Source organism: Amblyomma maculatum, chromosome 4 (genome assembly GCF_055883805.1).
Source record: "Amblyomma maculatum isolate TAMU_Amacu chromosome 4, ASM5588380v1, whole genome shotgun sequence".
Taxonomy (NCBI): domain Eukaryota; kingdom Metazoa; phylum Arthropoda; class Arachnida; order Ixodida; family Ixodidae; genus Amblyomma; species Amblyomma maculatum.
The window spans coordinates 76,099,830-76,119,276 of record NC_139347.1 but is presented as its reverse complement, the minus strand read 5'-3'; the positions used below and the strand labels follow the sequence as shown (position 1 = coordinate 76,119,276).

Genomic DNA, 19,447 nt, shown 5'->3' with positions numbered 1-19,447 from the left:
AATTAGGCACTTCATTGTTAAATTACTCATCAGCACAGGGAAGCTGAGAGACTTAAAAATCAATTAAAAAAAATACGAAACGCTATAGTAGCATAAAGATAAAGCGGGAGCGTAAAGTAGTCAAGTAGCTAAGTATTTGGATATTGACTGCGCTAAACTCTGCTTCCTTCATTTGGTGCACTTGTCAGAATGTCTGCTTGCCACTAATTTTCCCAATTTTTGGTTGACTAAACTGTGTGGGTCTGCTTGGAAGGTTGAAAGGAAACATAAAACTCAAATGAATAGTCACACCTGAAATGCTTTTTTGAAAATTTCCCGAGATGCGCGCATTAGAATATATGAAAGTTGTAGATTAAGCTCATGAAATAATTTCACGCTACCATATAAAGTTATGACGTAATCTACTATTAAATTTGCGACAGTTCTCAGGCTTCTTCTCACAGCATTGCAGCAGTGTGGTGAAAATAGGCAATGACGTCATTATGGGTGACATTTCTAGTTTCAACATCTTTCTCCCGATTCTTTCTGCGAGTCACCTGATGCCTCCAAATGACGTCTCGTGACCTTTATCTTCGTTGGCGTTGGTCTTCTTCCTCACAGTAAACGTTTCTGCGCTAAAAATGCATCATCTCTAGAGATGACGTCATCGCTGGTGTCCCCACTTGTCACCGTGTACTGCGGAGAAGCCTAAAAGCCGAAATAGTTTTATTTAGAGATTTCGTCCTTAATTTAAATACTAGCGCAAAACGGCTTGACATGAATTAACCTTAGCCTTCACACATTCGACTCCTTTAATTTAGTTGAATTCTAGAATATCTGCAGTTTTTCTTCATGTAAATGAGCGCAGATGAGAGTTCGCCGTCATTTCGAGTCAATCCCACTCTCTGAGATGTGTGACTTTTCATTTGAGTTTTATGTTTCCTTTCAACATTTCAATCAGGGCCACACAGTTTAGTCCACCAAAAATATGGAAGATTAGTGGGAAGCAGACATACTGACAGGTGCGCCAAGTGAAGAAAGCCGCGTTTAGCGCAGCTAGTTATTATTGTCTGTCGCGAAATGCTAAAACTGGCAATATTCGGCTCAGTTCTGCCCTTGAGGAATGCTAGTACATCAGCTCGCTTCATTTTGGACTTCTCCGTTTCAGAGCCGCCAAAATGCACATTGCTCAGGAACAAGACACTGACTACGTTCGACGGCCTCTCGTTTACTCTGAGTCCGGTGGGCAAGTACACCATGTTCGAAGACTGCTACTACGGCAACTTCTACGGCTACGTGAGCTTTGATAAACGCAAGGTCAGTACTGGAGCCATAAAAGTTGTGAAGCACAACGGGACACAATGCAATGGTATCGCTTATTGACTTACCTGTCAACCGTGCTAGGAGGCCAGAGACTCAGAGCAACAAGAACGCAGGTTAGGCTATAAGCAGGTGTAATAAACTAACGATTTTAACTGTTGACGTAAAAGTGAATGAAATCAGCTTAATGTTTTAGTTTACTTAAACGTGAGGAGGCTAAAAACTTCACGTGGCCGCTAAAATGTTTGGTACAGTAACGTCGCTGTGCTTGTTAGATAGAAAAACAATTTATTAGAATATAGCGCCCGCCGACGCTATAAAGCGGAGGCGCTGAGATCAGCGCTACCAGCCGTGTTAGAAGAAAATAAAGATGTTCAGCGCGTGCTCGGAGCGCAAGGACGGCACGAGCTGCTCAGAATGAGAAGCCTGCCACGATGGTGATCCTGTTCTGGTGCTCCGCTGCGACCCTGCAAATTTGCAACAATAATATTACATTCTCAGCAGAAATATTTCCATTATGCCGTGGTGTGCACCTGAGAGAATGAAAACTGGATAAACTGGGCACTGATTACTTGTCTGCCCTTTATCCTAGGGGAGCGGTGTAAGGTACTAAAAATAAATAAGTCGGCAAAGCGACTGAGGCTATAAGGGACGATGTGGCGGTGGTCTTCGGAAATTTCAACCACCAGGGGATCTTTAACATGCACTAGTTGAGATTGCACTGTACACGGCACCTTGCTTTCCGCCTTCATCAAAAAGCGACCGTCGCGGCCGAGATTTGATCTCGCATCCTTGGGCTCAGCTTAGGGTACATTCTACGCAAGCAGCACCGGCATCTCTTTTTTTCTTTATTAGGCATGCATATTTCTTTTTTTTTTCCTCTGTGTCTTTGTTGCCCGCATTTTTTTGTTTTTGATGCTATGCTAACTTTTCAGTATCACCAAAGCCTGCTCTGAAGCCTGTAATAAAAGCTATGATAATTTGTAATAAATATTTTAGCCCCAGTGGTTTATTTAGGAGCACCACCTGTGAGCATGTCTTGGGTGGCGTAAGGTTCTATGATAGAGGGAACCATTTAACGCGAAAGCAATGCACTGAAGGCGAAAACGTTCCGGCATCGCCGTCCGTGCGAAGCCTCTTGATGAATATGAAACCCTCTCCTATGACAGTTTTACAATAACGCTTTTTGTTGGAAGGTATTGGTTGTACTGTTTTTATAGTGATGCAGCACGTGAGTATGCAGGCTGGTAGAACATCAAAAATCCAATTCGTGGCTCCTAAATATTTTTAAGCGGTGCCCATTTATTCTCATAGGGCTCCTTTGATGAATAAATAAATTAGCTGTGGTTTCAGTTCAGTTCAGTCGTTCAGTCGTGTCCGACTCTTCGTGACCCTATGGACCATATCACGCCACGCTTTCCGGTCTCTCACTATCTTCCTAACATCACATAACGTCATCTGCAGCGCCTCGAGGATGTCATCTAACCATCGCGTTCGCTGCCTACCCCTTCTCCGGTGACCCTCAACCTTTCCCAACATCAAATCTTCCTCAAGCGACTCCTCTCTTCTCATCAGATGACCAAAGTAGCTGAGCTTTAACTTTAGAATTTGACCCTCCAATGAGCAGTCAGGGTTTATGGACGACAATATCGACTGATTTGATCTTCTGGCAGTCCAAGGAACTCTCAGGAGTCTCCGCCAGCACCACAATTCAAATGCGTCAATTCTTCGGCGGTCAGCCTTCTTCACAGCCCAACTTTCGCATCCATACATCACAACTGGAAAGACCATAGCACGAGTTATACGGATCTTGGTTGCCAGTGGAATGTCTCTGCTCTTTAGTAGGCGGTCAAGGCTAGCCACGGCTCTCTTTTCCAGAACTCCTAATTTCATGGCTGCAGTCTCCTTCCGGGGTAATCTTGGAGCCCAAGAAGAGAAAACCTGTCACAGCTTCCACTTCTTGTCCCTTGATGCTCCAGGACTTGATAGGGCAAGACGCCATGATTTTTGTCTTTTTAATGCTCAGTTTAAGCCCAAACTTCTCACTCTCTTCTTGTACGCGCATTAGAAGTCTCTTGAGTTCAACTTCACTTTCTGCCATTAAAGTGGTATCATCCGCATATCTAAGGTTGTTGATACGTTTTCCAGCAATCTTCACTCCAGCTGAAGACTCGTCCAGACCGGCCTTCCTCATGACGCACTCAGAATATAGGTTAAATAGGCAGGGCGACACGCACACATACCACAAGCTGTGTGTGTGTGTGTGTGTGTGTGTGTGTGTGTGTGTGTGTGTGTGTGTGTGTGTGTGTGTGTGTGTGTGTGTGTGTGTGTGTGTGTGTGTGTGTGTGTGTGTGTGTGTGTGTGTGTGTGTGTGTGTGTGTGTGTGTGTGTGTGTGTGTGTGTGTGTGTGTGTGTGTGTGTGTGTGTGTATGTGTGTGTGTGTGTGTGTGCGTGTGTGTGTGTGTGTGTGTCCAGTTTTAACCACAAGCTAAACCACAAACTGTGGTTTAGCTTGTGGTTAAAACTGGAGTTACGCAAGAGCAATCTGCATGGCTGCGCTTAGGTTCGGCTTCAAAGTAAAGACATGGCTTTTGTGCATAGTAGTTTACTTTATGGTTTCAGTTTTATTTATGTCATAGGGGGAATCACTTAACGCGTGAGCATTCCTTCCTTGCCTCTCCTCATTGAGCATTCTCATTCGGGTGTAGAAGACGTCTAGTGGTATGACGTTGTATTTATGTCGGACTACGGGGCACACCGCCGTCACAACGCTCGAACACAACTTCTGTCCTAGCAACTCGCTGTTGTCGTTCGCCTCTACCAACTACCGAGTTATCTGTCTTCTTCTTCTCCACGATGCTACGCCGACGGCTTGAAAACCTACCACAGTGTAGTTTTCGCTACAAAAACTTCTCATGTGCAGTCAGCGTATGCAGCACTCGAAATTTGTCGCTGCCTAACTAGCACATATTCTGATTGCAGAACATAATAGTAGGTGTGGAGCTACCTCATGAGCCGGTGCCGGCAGCTGCCGTACGCGGCAACGAGAAAGTAGCAGTCCCTGCTCTTTTTAAGTTGGCGTTTTGATTGACAGCCAGTGATCGTTGCTGAAAATTATTTTATCGGGCTATTGTTTTCGGCTTTTTTTTTTCAGTCAAATCTTGGCCCAACCGTGATGCCTCGAAATAAATAATCTGGGCAGAAATGCGCACCTCCAGCTGTCGCTTTCAATGTTTATGTCGCTGACGGCTTCGGGAATGGTATACCCTTTACCAGGCCAGCTTAGTCCTGGTGGTCGTAACGTGCTATTCTCTTCAGTAAACTGGCCCTTACAAACTTCTACTGGACACACACACGCAAGCTCACGCACAAGCTCGCGCAAAGCGGTAATGCCACAATGCAACTGCACTCTATTCCACGCTTAGATATTGCTTACCCCTCTCTCAGTTGTTTACCCACCAAACCAGCCACACCTACATCATCCGGTTTCTATCGCATCTGCAATGTCTGCATACAAAGAGCTTGTGGGTGACAAATAATACGGGTCTTGTTGTAAAGCGTCAGCCCTAGTCAATTCAAAAGTCGAATACCGGCGGACTGCGTCTGTATGACCTTCAGCTGAGGCTCAATGTCAAACCTTCGAGTCAAGCAGTAGGAACATAAGTTCTATAGCTTTGGATAGCTTTTGTCAAGTTGAATTGAGTTTTAGTAATTGCGTTTTAGTAATTATTCGCAGGTGATTAAGTTAATCGTGATAATATTTGAAGTTTACGCTATAGCGCCTTCATATACCGTTGAATCGGTATATGATGAGTACAATCCAAAACACAAACTCAAAACCACGCAAAAACTTGAAAAACCAAGCTGTTAATTGTTCAACTTGGTTCTACCATGGTTTAACTGTTGCCAATTTTTTAGCAGGACAGCGCTTTCATGTCAGTTGTATTTGTATGTAGCTTAACGCATCCCGTTGCTGGAGAGCGAGACAAATGAGCGGAAATTGTAAAGCGTCAGCGTTTAGCTCTGTGCCTGAATTTCTCTGGAGCCACGTCGTAATGTGCTTCTTATGTTTTTAATTTCTTAATTTGCGTTTTACAATTACAAATGAAGCTGTGTTTTATTTTTCCAGCATAAAACACAATAAGCTAAGGCAAATGCATTTCACAATATTTTAGAACAAACGTATTATTTTCCACTCCAACTTGGTGCTTGGAGATATTAATGCAATATCAAACTTATCGCGAGTCGTTAGGTTTCGAAAAGAACGAAACGTAATTAAAAACGGTAATTTTTAAGAAGTCCATCACCACAACAGTGAACGTCACGACTACCTCTTTGGGGTGTGATATACTGAGTTCTGCTACAACACCCATAATTCACACACAAACTTATGGCTTTTCTCCTTCTTGTTGTTATTACTATCTGCCCTTCTGACGTACGGCTGGTACGGCAGCCACTTGACTTTATTTTAGGTGTACTACTCACTGGCCTCTCTTTTCCTCTTCTCCAGAACCGGGCGTCTCCACCGCAGGCTATCGTGCGTGTGTACATCCACTGCCTGACCGCCACGCTGTACTCGAACGTGCGTGCGGTCGTCAACGGCCGCGATGTGCAGCTGCCGCACCAGGAGGATGGCATTCTGAGCATCGATGTGCCCGAGGGCGGTGACGCGATTCGCCTGCGCACCCACCACGGTCTCGTTGTGACTGTGCACAGCAATACCACCGTCGTCGCTTCCCTGCCAGATGGCTCGGCGGGCAAGACGTGTGGTCTGTGCGGAAATGCCAATGGCCGTGCTAGTGACGACTTCACCACCAGGCACCACATTAGCGCCAAGACGACCGAGGCGAGCTTTCTACCGTTCTGTGCTACCCCTAACCTTGTCTCGTGTTGTCCTGTCTTTAGTTACATGTAATTTCCTTGCCGTTCCATGTCTACCAACGGGCCTTGCCTTCTTTGACGCCCCTTGCATTGCATTTGCTTCACCTTGCCGGTTGGCTGCGTTTTATTAGCTCCCGTTGTCGGCCAACTGGAGGGGCCGCTGTGCCAACACCTAGAACGAATATCCGGGCGCAGATTTTGCGACCTCCGGGCATCAAAACGGGGGCATCGGCGCGCTTAGTAAGATGTAACAAAACGAATTCCCTGATCTTTGAGCCATGGTACACGACCGGCACGTTTCCCGGAGAGTGTTTTTGGGCACCCCCGCATTTTGACCCTGTGGAGCTTTGAAATTTTATCCCGTCTGTATTTTACCGAACCTGGTGTCCAATATAATTTGCGTAGGGCCAAATCAGCAGTGCTTTCCAAAATTAGGTGGGTCATACAAACATTTGGCCCCCTGGGCCTCCGAAATTCGACATCTTTAGAATTTGACCAATACTGGTGTCTAATTAGGACCAACTCAGTGGCGACTGCCATACTTAGGTGGCGCATCCATAAACATTGCTTCCTGGAGCCCTGAAATTATACTTTATCGAATTTCACCAAGATTGACGTCCAACGTAATCTGAGTGGAAAACTCAGTAGTGCCTTCCAAACGTATGGGGGCCATCGCCATGATTTGGTTTTCTTACGCATTCTTCGCACGCGGAAGCAATGGAGCCTGATTAAAGAGTGGGAGGCAAACTCTTGCAGAAAGCGTTCGCTCTGCAAGTTAAAAGCTGCAGCAGAAGACTGCTCTCCCTTGATGGCGTCACGATAATACGGGTGCACACGAAGATGATAAGGCCGCCACGGCGCCCGTAACCATTTCATGCTTGCATATACTCTCGATTGCCTGAGAGGCAGTGATTTTACTTTTCTTTGCGTCTAATTTTCTGTCCCTATTTCCTTTTTGTTTTCTCTCTCCACCTTTCTGCCATTTTTTTGGTTTGTCCATCCACACAGTAATCCACACAGTAATTGTGCCTTCCTCATCTGGAACGCCCTTTAAAGGGATATATTTTATCATCTTTTGTCCTACGCCATGCGCTTTATAACAGGTTCCCTTGCCTTTTGCATCACGTTTCGTCACTGTTTCCGCTCTATTGCTTATATATGTACGCTTTAAAGCTTCTTGCCGTACTTTTCCATCCTTTTCGCTCAAGCATAGTTGCTGCTATAGAAAAAAGGTGAAAGGTCACGCTTCTGATGTTTTTTTTTTTTTTTTTTGTTCTTCTCTAGTGGGGAAGGCAGAGTGCTTGTGCTATATGTTTGAACTTGGGATTTTTCGATTGCAGGAGTTGCTGGCAAGCTGGAGGTTACGGCCCACAGGAGAGAAAGGCACGAAACAATTGGCATCCACGTGCAGCGATGTGCCTCATTCCGTAGCCAAGAACGCCATAGGAATGTGCAAAATGATCTGGTAAGAGTATATGCGGAGGCAGAGACCAAGTTGGTCTCGAAACGTCGGGTTCTAATAAATATTTTGGTTGGTGATAGTGTTTCTCAAACTTTTGTTTCGAGTACCCAACCAGGTGCAGTTCCGCCGAAGATGTTCTCGTCCGATCGCATCAGAAATGAAAGGCTCAAAATTGCGCCGCCTTCCTTTATTTTGTGCTTTCACATAAATAAAAGAAAAATTATAGTTGTTTACAGCACGTGCTCATGCAGCTATGGGCAGCATCTGGTATTTTACGCGGCAGCATATTAGGCACGTTCAACCGGAAAGACGTCATCTTACTCCACAAATGGCATCGTTCCGAACATGTCGGAACAAATTCTCACATCATTTCTTATTAAAATTTTGACGCAAACAAATTTTAGGCAGCGAAACGGTACCCGTTTAGTATGCATCTGGTAGTTAAGTTGGAGGCTACATTGCGTTTAGGATTTAAACAGACTACACATAAGTACCTCCAATTGTATGCTGTTGATTGTAAGTGCTGGGGTGCACCGAGAAGTGAGAGATACTGCCAAAAAAAAAAACAACTTAAACAAAAGAGTTGAAAAAAAAATGTGCAATGAAAAAAGTGTAGAGAATGTTTGCTAGAACTCTATTAGCATACGAAAGCGGGGTCGCGCAAACGTTCTGTGACTATGGGCCTCGTCCGGTGCCGTTTCAACCGTACTTGTGATGCCATCTAGGAGCTGCCGCGTTAAGTCGCCGAGGTTTAATCATACTTAAATCAGGTTATAACGAGCTAAAGCAACCGCCGTGTAGGCTCAGTGCTTAAGACGCTATGCTACTGCACTCGAGCACCTGCGTTAGAACCTGACTAGTTCGAACCCACTCCGACAATTTTTCTCAGTATAAAAGTTTTACAAGAGGTCATGGTGAGTCATTTTTTAGGCATAAGCTTCATCCCTCTCTCTGTTGGCTGGCGAAGATGAAAGACCCGCCGGCAAACTCGCGCGTTAGAGCCGCTTATTGGGCTGAGTTTGAATAACCACTCGAGGTCACGTGGTTGTGAGTTCACCAAACAGCGTAGCCAATCAGAGCGACGGCACAAGCGTTAGATGATTTTGTTAGACTTTGACCCTCCAGGTTTGTGTTTTGACCCTGAAAGCTGGTGTCTACTCGCATCTACTCGTAAGCCGAAACTGGAGCGTGCAGTTAATTTTTATTTCGAACAGATCTGCAATTCGTCGAATTCCTCGACGACATTTAGGTCTTAAACCGAATGGTAAAAATCTGTGGCAAAGTCTGGTAAAGTCGTCTTTGCAAGAAAAACATCAAAAATAGGCATACCTATCCTAGACCTTAGGTAGTCGTCGTAGATTTATCGTCGAGGCCTGAGCTCTGTATATGTGCGTCTATTTCGAAATATACAAAAACTGTTCCACGGCACGGGTGGAGAGAGTTATCGAACATAATGAAGATTAACTGTAAGCTGCGTGGACGGGAAAAAAAAAAAGCGTTCCTGAACCCCTTCTTTTATTGCGATTTGCTAATCGGTCGACAACCGTTAAAATTTAGCAACTTTGATCTCTAAATACGTGGGCGCACCCCATTTCGATACTTATATTTCTGAACGTCAGCTTGTTTGCATACTCAAGTGGGCATTCCCGAGGCCAGAGCAGTAGTAAAGGGGCTTCGCGTTTTTTTTTTTTTGCATGTGTGTGTGTTCTCTTTCGCCTGAGGGATTTTGTGTTGAGTAGTAGCTTTCTTTTTGTGCTTTTTATTAATTTTCCATACATCCTAAACAAGGCCCAGCCTGGAGTCAGTACACTTTATTTACGAAAAATGTTCGCGCAGAAAATGATTTCTAGTTTTTCTTACATCCACATATTTCGGTTTCTCCTTTCCTTTCTTCGAACACTGGAAAGTTACAAGGCTATTAACCTAACCTTCCTCATCAATCTCCCTGTCCTCTTGAAAAGGAACAACCGGACGCTGCAGCCCTGCCTGACGCGCCTCAAGCACGCGCGGAGTTTCTTCGAGAGCTGCAGGGAGCAAATGTGTTCCTGCCGGGGTAGTGGCTTCTGCTACTGCGACTCGTTCGCCGCCGTGAAGCTGGCCTGCGAGCAGCTCAACATCACATTCCACCAGTTGCCCGGAAAATCATGTGGTCAGTAACGCCATTCTAACCTGTCATACGCTCAAATTCGCCATGTCTGCAAAGCCGATGCCCGTACTATCGTTTCAATACGCAATGCAACGCACATGATACAAGAGCGCAGTTCAGGAAGCAGAGTCATCCTGCGGTGCTAGAAGGTTATGCTTCTAGTTCCAAGTGAGCTTACAAAAACTTAGATACCGACATAAACTGCACTGGGAGAGTGCGAAAGCATTAGCGTTGACGCGAAGTTGGTGTCTCCTAGTCGACACTTTTCTACATCTCTTTACCTACGTGGCATAACTCGGCGCTTCTTGTCTCATAACCCATTACTGACATGACTCATGACTGGTGAATAATGACTCGAATGACTGTTGGCTTACTACTCGACACTTTCATGTTACATGACTAGACTCATGACTCGATGATACAGCACTGTTTATGCCATGACTTACAACTCTCATCCGGTCATTGACTGACGACTTCACATTTTGATGACGTCACAACGGTACGTTTTTCCGGCCACACATTTTGCAAATAGTTACGGTGCCAACATAGCTTACTAATACTTCCCATTAAAAAGGCGAAGGACGATAAATCATATAGCCCCGATAGAAAACGCGGGGTTTAGGGCAGGGGGGGGGGGGGGTATGGTAATGCCGAACTAAGGAGTAATTTAGTTATCGAGTGCGAAGCAAGTGTTCATTTAAATAACGATTGTGCCTGCGCAGTTTGCTGGGAAAGTCGTCTATAAACACCCGCGACCTTACTGAACCACTCAAATTAGAATGTGGCAACCACACGGTGTGTGTTTGCTTTGGCATCCATTGCAGCGTGCGTTAAGCATCTGTTGTATCCGGTATGCTTCACTTTTGTTTTCCCTACTCCCTTGCTATCGTCATCATCACTTCTCTCTCTACTCTTTCTATATCCACCACTCCGTACTGGAAACAGCTTACCCTGAGCTCATGCCTGCCCCGATTGGTTCCTTCCTTTCGGGCTTGAAACGACGCCATAGCACTCCACTTCCGCAGTTTAGCCGCGCCCAAGGTTCTGCCTAACTCGAGCCGAAAAGAGGTGTTCCCATACCCTGACGAGATATCTTTTTTGTCTCATATATTCTCGTGCTGCCTTCCTCGCCTCGGCTGCTTGCCTCGGCCAGAAACGAGGCTGCATATTATGAGAGTGAAAAATACGCCTGCCCTATCTCACACTTACCGCATGCTGTACAACTTCTCGTATTGTAAACACGCTTAATATAATTTGTCAAAGCGCTGATTGAGAGCAAACAAAGGCATGTGAGGTTGGGGGCACAGAATTCGGCACGACAAGTTTGTCCCACAAATGGACATCAGGCTGTACGAGGTGAGGGTAGTGCTAGTGGCATAAGCGAATATTTTCGTTTTTTTCCGGCACCGTTCATCTTGGCGTCACTAACGCATCTCCATAGAAACCACTCGGCTCACTCGATGTTCTTATATGTAACAGATGTTTTCTGATGCGAAAATAGAAAAGCTGCTTGACGATTCTACTGGAATGGTATGGTTTGATTAAAACTGTTTAGTATTATACTCTGGAAAATGTCAGGAATCGAAGATAAGTGTTAAAGCAGTTAGAGTGAAATCAGGCAACATGACCTTTAAAAGCATAATAAATATGCAGCCTTAAGTAAGCATTGACGGCCGGCGTACACATTCAGGAGCTTGTGAAGACCAGAGGTACTACATACGCGTGAGTTTACAGGTGTAGATAACTGGGCCCACATTAAGACATAACTAATAGGGGCCGCATTCTATGCGGAAATTCCTGAAGAAAGGCCCTAATGATTACAGATCTGCAAGAGCATCATGCCTACAGGGTTTCTTACCAGTAACAAGGGGACTGTTTTATCAGCCCGAGGAAAAGCTGAAAATTTTATATGCTTTCGAAAATACATACCAATTAACTTAACTGTTCTTAGATCACTCCTTTACGCCGTAGTTACGTCTATATCTTAATTTCTGCATTAGTTCAGTCCATCCCCCATCAGTGGTCGAAATCCCACTCATGCTCTTAGTTATTCTCGCAGAGACGCCCTGCCCGCCGGGAATGGAATTCCAGACCTGCGGCCCCGCCAATGCCCCTCGGTGCTCGGCTCTCAAGCAGGAGTCCAACGATGGGGCGCCCTGCGTGCCAGGTTGTTACTGCCCCGAACACAAAGTTTTCTACAAGGGAAAGTGCATCGACAAAGACAAATGCCCGGCTAAGACGGTGCGACAGTTCTGGAATAGGCCGAGCTGAGTGCCGAGTCAAATCTAACAAAATGTCATTACGTCTTTCTCTTTCTTTTCTTTTTTTATTGTCATCTACTTTATTACACTAGGGCCTTCTCTGAAGCACCTTTCATCACATTGTGTGTTTTTTTCTTTCATAAATGAATAAAAGCTTTTTCCCCCTTTTTGTATTTGCATGCTTACAACCCTCTCCTCTGTTAGAAAGACACGTTTCTTAAACAGAGCTGAGATTAAGCTTAATTTCATCGAAGCTGGAATAAAAAAATTAAACATATCCGCAGGACTGAAAACACCAAACTTTATCTCATTTTATTTACTGTACATATTACCTATGGAGATAATCGTCGATCACAACACGCGATTATGCATCGGCTAAAGAATGACCTTGAACAATAACTCTTCCCTTTACTTATACAACATAATATCAAGCCTTTTGCAGTCAACACGGTTCTATTGTGCAGACAGCTGACAGGCGAACGTGAATGTTCACGTCTAGGTGCAGTGTGGGTATTAGGTGGTTTTATGCGATAAGGCCACATTTGTTGCCAACCATAACAGTCATCCCAAACTTGAAATTTTACAGCGCCGTTATTGACTAAAGCGTGAAAAGACGGAACAAAAAATTTGCGAGATACAACGTCGCTCTGAAAGTGGAGAGCAGCACGAAGCTATATGTCGTTTCTGTATGTACCATGAGCTATATGTGATAGGTTTCTGATATTACTTGACTGCCACGCCTCAAAGTCAACGGTATAACTATTTACCTAAATTGGGTGTTTAATGTGTTGCAAAGTCACGTGAAGCGTCACCTTGCACAAATCGGCAGCGATGCGTTCAGTTAAAATACTTAATGCTAACAATACTCGCACAACGTTTTTCTGAGTAACTATTGAACAAGTTTAAGAATCGCTCGTTGATGAATTTCAACAGTCCTGAGCAAAAACGCGAATGATTAGAATTTCATAAGCTTGCCCTCTCATAGCCTGTTTCCGAACATCAGTCAGGTTACTTTTCAGATACCACATAACTAGCGCACTTCAATGTGTTCTTGTATTCTCGCTCGTGCATTTTGCTGCGTTGTGACGTCAGCTGAAGTGCTGTAATACAGCAGTGAAGTGAAGTTAATATGAAGTATCAGTTTCTTTGTACTCCCAGCCATAAAAGCTTCGTAAAAACTAGTTTATTAAAAAGCATAAACTCCGCCTCAAGTAATGAATGGGTAAATGAAAGGAGAGATGTGGAGTGCACTTCGTCGTGTGCCGTCCTCTGTGCCTTTTCAAATTCTGGGCAGTACCTGGGGCTACCTAACATTTTGATTATTGCTCCCAAATTTCGCATACTTTACCGGGCAGACTAACGTTTTGTAGCATCCACCCGAAGTTTTTTAGTGAGTATACTCAAGTCTCGCTAACTTTTGTCGCCGAATGTTGCGTATATGCCTCATCGCTGGACTAGCGGTTGATTGCCAGCAGACGACTGTTTTCCTGCTTTCCGAAAGGTACTTTGAAGCCTCAGGAGGAACATATATCACTGAACCCCTGAAATAAAATGTCTGGCATATAAAACATCAATAAGACCGATCATAAGATACGCAAAACTTGTCTGGGACCCATGCACAGAACATAACATTTCAAATATTTAAAAAGTACAATGACTTGCTGCTAGGTTTACATTTAATAAATACCGGCATTATACCTCTCCTGATCTCTGTTCACAAGCTAGCCTTCCGACATGAGAGTCGCGAACGAAACAATAAAGGCTGAAATACCTGTACCAAGTCATTCATAATCAGGTTAATATTAAATCTTAATGTTTAGAAATTAGGTCTAAAGAGAGAGAGAGAGAGAGAGAGTAATTTAATGAGAAGAAAGGTGGAGGGGTCGGCCGGCGGTAAAGACACCCTGGCCTGCTACTACACTTGGGGGAAGGGGGGAAGATGAAATAAAAGAGAGTTATGGTGTGAATGAAGGGTGATGATGTCATAGTACAGTGTGGTTTCACTTGTGGTTCGAGCTATTGAGGAGACCATGCACACACTTAACGACACTAGTGAAACGCAACATGCCGCACATGGCTTGGGCACACTCCACATGTCACTGAATAAACACCGCCACAACTGCAAAGACGTCTGAACTCTCACATGCCAGCACAAGCGCAGAAACACGCACACGATACACTTCACCAGCAAACCTCAAAGTACTACATACACGGGTTGTACTCACGCATATGAGGATACCATGCACACTCGTAGAACGAAACATGCCGCATATGTCTTGGACACACGCCACTTGTCACTGAACACACATGCCGGCACAAACGCGGAAGCACGCACACGAGGCACTTAAGCAGAAAAAGCTCAAAGTGCACTGACACATGTTTCAGCACAAGCGCGTATGCAAAGTGTGTTACTCGCTCCCTTCACAGCACACGTAAATGTCACAGACGGGAATGTAGGCCCGTTTCACTTAAAAAAATCAAACAGGGCCTTGATGCACTCGTATTGGCTCCAGTTGGATATAAATGTGTGCAGGGCAGGCGCGGGCCTCATAGAGTGTGCGCCACGTCAAAGTCTTGCAGGGTACACCCAAGCACACCCTAAATGCACGCGCCTGAGCGCTTTACAGTGTTCGCGGGGCGTTCAGTCGTATTCCCGAAAGAACCAGCGCACTGCATCTTAGATATCCAACCACAACCGCCTCGTGCAGGCGAAGTAAAGATCGCTCAGACGGTCCCCGGGATTTGCCAGCTATAAAGCTTACAACGTGTGCAAAACTGCCTAGTTTTCTTCGGAGAAAAGTTATGTGCTTCGACCATGACAGGTCGCGGTCTATAGTGACACCCAGGAATTTACAGTGTGTCACGTAAGAAATGTCTTGGCCATCAATTGTCACAGGATACCACGTCATCAATTTGCATGTAAGAGCCAAGATGACGTTTTTTGTTGGCGATAGATCAAGCCCCTGACGATGCAAGTACGCAGACACAATTGACACTGAATGCTTCAATCTCGCTTGTACTTGGGGACGCGTGACATTTAATACCCATATGCGGATGTCGTCGGCGTTACAGATACGGAAAATGTGTTGGATAGTTCTTGCAATAGGCCGACGAGCACTAGATTAAATAATATGGGACTTAGCGCTCCTCCCTGAGGGACACCGCGAGTGACAGGGTGATCTGTCGTGTCACCTTCGTCAGTCGCCGTGTAAACTGCCCGGCTCCTCAAGTAATTTGCTATACATTGGCGGAGACGTCCACCAATCCCACATTTCTCAAGAGCGTCTAATATTGCATCATGGTAGACATTGTCGAATGCACCCTCGATGTCGATGAAGAAAGCTGTGGTCAGCCTGCGGCAGCGTTTGTCTTGTTCAACTCTTGATATCAAATCAATTATACTGCCTAACGAGATATCGCGACATCGCCATTTTATGTTCATTTCAGCTCTTTTCGTCCGCACTGATTGTTTTAAGTGCAGTTATTTTCCTAGAGCGATTAATGATTGAAACTCCTTATCTAACGTTGCTCTACAGTGCCCGTCCCGTGAAGCCATCACAAATAACATCAGCGATGTTCGAGTTTTTTCTAAAAAACGAGTTTTCTCTTTTACGTTGAGTGAATTCAGCGTTGTATAACTGTAATATGCTTTTTATTGTGTGTTGCCTGCAGTTGTTGTCCATATTACTCGAAGCTTTGATTGCAGCATATATTTCTTTGTTTTTGTATACTTGCATTAGGATGTATTTTGTCTTAAATTTATTTTTTCCACTCCTGCAAGAGCTCCCAAAGGGCTGATAGTATAAATAATTAAACAAATAAAATAATTAAATAAATACATCGTGAACATGAGGATGTACGCGCAAATGAGAAGAAGGGGTGACATCGATATCGGTGTGTGCTCTGGACCTGCTTGTACGCGGACTGTTCCTGCCTTGTTTCTCGATCAAGTCCCAGTACCTTTGATATCCTGCCATCCTATAAAATAAATAAATAACAAACGAACGAGATAAATGAACCCCCCCCCCCCCTCCCCCCTCGTGTGATGATGCAGTGGTTATGGCGCTCGACTACTGTGGCCAAGGATGCGGAAAACAAGGCGCCCGTGTGCTGTGCGATGTCAGTGCGCGTTAGAGAACACCAGATAGTCGAGATTTCCGGAGCCCTCCACTACGACGTCTCCCATAGCCTGAGTCGCTTTGTGACGTTAAATATCATAAACCAAACCAAACCAGATCGGAAGCATAACACTAGAGCAATATGAAAATGCACCATCATAACAATAGAAGACGAAGTACGCTACGAGGACAAAATGACGAAATGCGGCAGATGTCCCCCACGTGACGACGTGGTGACGTGGTATAGATCCCTTTTATTTTTTGTGCCGACAGCGTTCCTGTATACTCTTTTAAAAAATTTGATAGTTTGATTTCAGGATGTTAGTTTAGTTTGTTCGAATAGTTGGGACCAATACCTTCTCCCTTCATTGGACATTCGATAAGATATATTTCAGATCATAATTCCTTTCCGGGCACGCAGATGAGTAGGGGCAAATGTAACGTTAATTTAGACTAGACTATAAGTCCCCGTCATCAGGTGGTGCATTTGGTACACGATATGAACTCCCAGGATTTCAGTTATTTTTGTCGCTACAAGGATCGAATATTAGGTTGCAACAATTAAGAATTTATCTATTGCATGTGAAAATAATGAGGTAAGTAAGTATGAGTTTATTCTAGAATTCTTAAAGCGAGGCGCTGAGAGAGGATGAAAGAGGACGATAAAAAAACGCTTCTGTGTCGTCATCTGGGCTGCGCGCTTCTCTTCATCAATACATATTTCAGGCGTGTGCTTCTTCTACATGTTCTCGCGAAGTTCAACCGTAGGTTCAAAATTTCTAAAATTTTGCCTGCAGTATGCGAAAGCTGAAATTTCGCGCCTTGTTCTCAATGTTCATTATTGTTGCTCGAACACCAGCTGGCTAGTGCGAGAAAAGGCAAGCAAACCATAGGGAGTTCCCAAGGTCCGATTTTTCCTCTTTCTCATGCACCTTTTATATATTTTTTGGATGGAGATTGTTTTACTTGCGCCATCTATGTTCAATGTTGATGTAAATATTACCTGACCTGCGTATACCTACAACGCAGGTGGTTACCTACTGGCGTAGCATATTCCTGGGAGAGTGGGGTTGTTCTTCTTGCTGAACACTGTACGAATCTGTGGCCCCAGCTCGTTGACCATACCTCTAATGTTTTAGGCGGTGTAGGCCGCAACTCATCCAACTGAAGTGACGATCCAGAACAAGGTGAGCGAATAAATATTTCCCTCTCTCCCCTGATGACACTTATTACCTACTTGATATTGTGCACGCGCGCTTAGCATATATGTCAGACCATTTCCCGGCTGAACAACAAAATTAGGTCGCTGTTCCCTGCGGCAGTCCGGTTGCAATAAGGTCGAAGTGAACGGTGCTAAGAGAACATTACGTGTTTTTCCTCACATCGAAATGGATCAGTAGTTGTTGTTTTTTTTCTGCGCTTCGAAGGTCGGAAACCCCCAGCTGTTCTTATTCCTGAACGCCGTTTCACTCCTGGGCTCGGCTAATGACTCAAATCGTTTTTCTCTTTAGACGAATCGATCCTTGTGCAAGCTCAGGCTCAAGGTAATCTAAAGACAAAAAAAAAATGCGTTACTTTGGCTGATCAAAATCAGGGTAGCAATGTTGCACCCCACGAAAAACAAGCTAGTAGGGGTAGGTTTTATTTCATACTTGCTCATTTTTAAAATTTTCTATTTCTAAACTGAAGGGAAACGTTTGCAATAGATAGTGGTACAGCGTCGAGAAAGAGACATACAGCCCAATTTCCAGAGAAAAACCTTCATTCAGGAACGTTTTTCTCCTGCCTGAACGAAGCAAACGAAACCACCTAGGAGCACAAAATGATTAACGCGCTAAATTGCGGAAGCGCTGTCTTGGATAGCCGATGATGGATGGTGGTTAAGGTAGCGCTGCTTTGGTGTTCAAATCGCACGCATGGGTTGAAAAAATAATGTTTCATATGGTTTCGGCAGTGCGACACGAACCGGTTTCATGAACTAATCCTACCATTACTAGAAATACGGATGTAAACGTTGCTTTTGATAACAGAAGCTTTTAAAAACGTATTTTGGAGCATTTCTAGCGAATCGAGGAGTTATTTGGGAATATCCCCGGCAATTAGGCTAGAACAAGGCAAAATATTGCACCTTTTGTTCTGCACATTACCTTCAATAATAATGTCGGCTTTATAATAAACAACATCTACTAAGCATTCTTATTTGTCCTACTAAGTAGCGTGGAGACCTGCATTCTTGTACCGGTGCCTGTTTCAATGTTGGTCGAATATTTAAGGGACTTCCACAAAGTGGAGTAGATTTTGCATTGAGCGTGTAGTTACTCATTGCCATCCATCCGACCGCAGCCATACAGCTACAAAGGAAAGCTGTACAGCTGCGCCAGAAGTTTCGTAGATAGAAAAAAAATATCATCTTGGTCCGGGAAGCGAACCTGGGACCACTGCCTTTCGGGAGCAGTCTCTAATAACTGAGCAAGCAAGGACGGTCAGCAGACCAGCTGGTATATCGATAGCGAATTGTTCAATAACTCACCGTCCGGGTAGAGCGACTGCCCCGGAATTGCAAACCAACGCCAGTAACGTCGGCCTCGGTGCAGTTCTTGCTCAGTGGCATGATGGTGTCGAGCGAGTTATTGCTTAAAGCAGCCGCACCCTGTCTTGTCCCGAAGTAAATTACCCTACTACTGAAAAGGAGTGACTTGCAACAGTGTGGGCGGTAACTAAATTTCGGTCGTATTTCTATTGTCGGCCGCTTAGAGTTGTAAGTGACCACCACTCACTGTGTTGGCAAGCGAACCTTGCAGACCCTTGGGGCGGTTAGCCCGCTGGAGTTCCCGCTTACAGGAGTTCGACGTTACTATATGTGTACAAGTCCGGCAAGAAGCATATTGACGCTGACACTCTGTCCCGTGACCCTATTCCGTGCTCTTCATTTGACATAGACGATACCGTTTTTATCGGAGCTCTTACGACGCCTGCTCTCGCTCAACAGCAGCGAGGTGACACCGAAGTGGGGCCGTTTATCGATTGTCTTGATGGAATCGCTTCGTCGTCGTCTCGCCTTTTAACGCGTTGCCTGTCGCAGCTCTGATTTAGAGACGGCATCCTCTACAAGAAAAACTACGATTCCACGGATATCAAGTACCTGCTGGTGGTTTCAACGCCGCTTCGCACCACTTTTTGCAGGCATGCCGCGACGATATTCCTGCCGGGCATCTCGTTCTTTCTCTGACCTTGGCACGGCTACGACTCAAGTCTCAAACTTGCTGCTGTTGTCCAGCGT

At 44.8% G+C, this 19,447-nt stretch overlaps 1 protein-coding gene across 1 annotated transcript in view; it reads left to right on the top strand.

Moving 5' to 3' along the window:
• Window positions 1-12,208, top strand: part of LOC146191462 (sushi, von Willebrand factor type A, EGF and pentraxin domain-containing protein 1-like) — a 62,784-nt gene extending 50,576 nt beyond the window's left edge. The window contains exons 30-34 of the mRNA XM_084601996.1: window positions 1,148-1,296; window positions 5,810-6,145; window positions 7,521-7,645; window positions 9,604-9,791; window positions 11,848-12,208. Of these exons, the coding sequence (XP_084458122.1) occupies window positions 1,148-1,296; window positions 5,810-6,145; window positions 7,521-7,645; window positions 9,604-9,791; window positions 11,848-12,059 (1,010 nt within the window). The 3' untranslated portion in view covers window positions 12,060-12,208. The remainder of the gene's footprint in view (window positions 1-1,147; window positions 1,297-5,809; window positions 6,146-7,520; window positions 7,646-9,603; window positions 9,792-11,847) is intronic.
• Window positions 12,209-19,447: the final 7,239 nt, after the last annotated feature.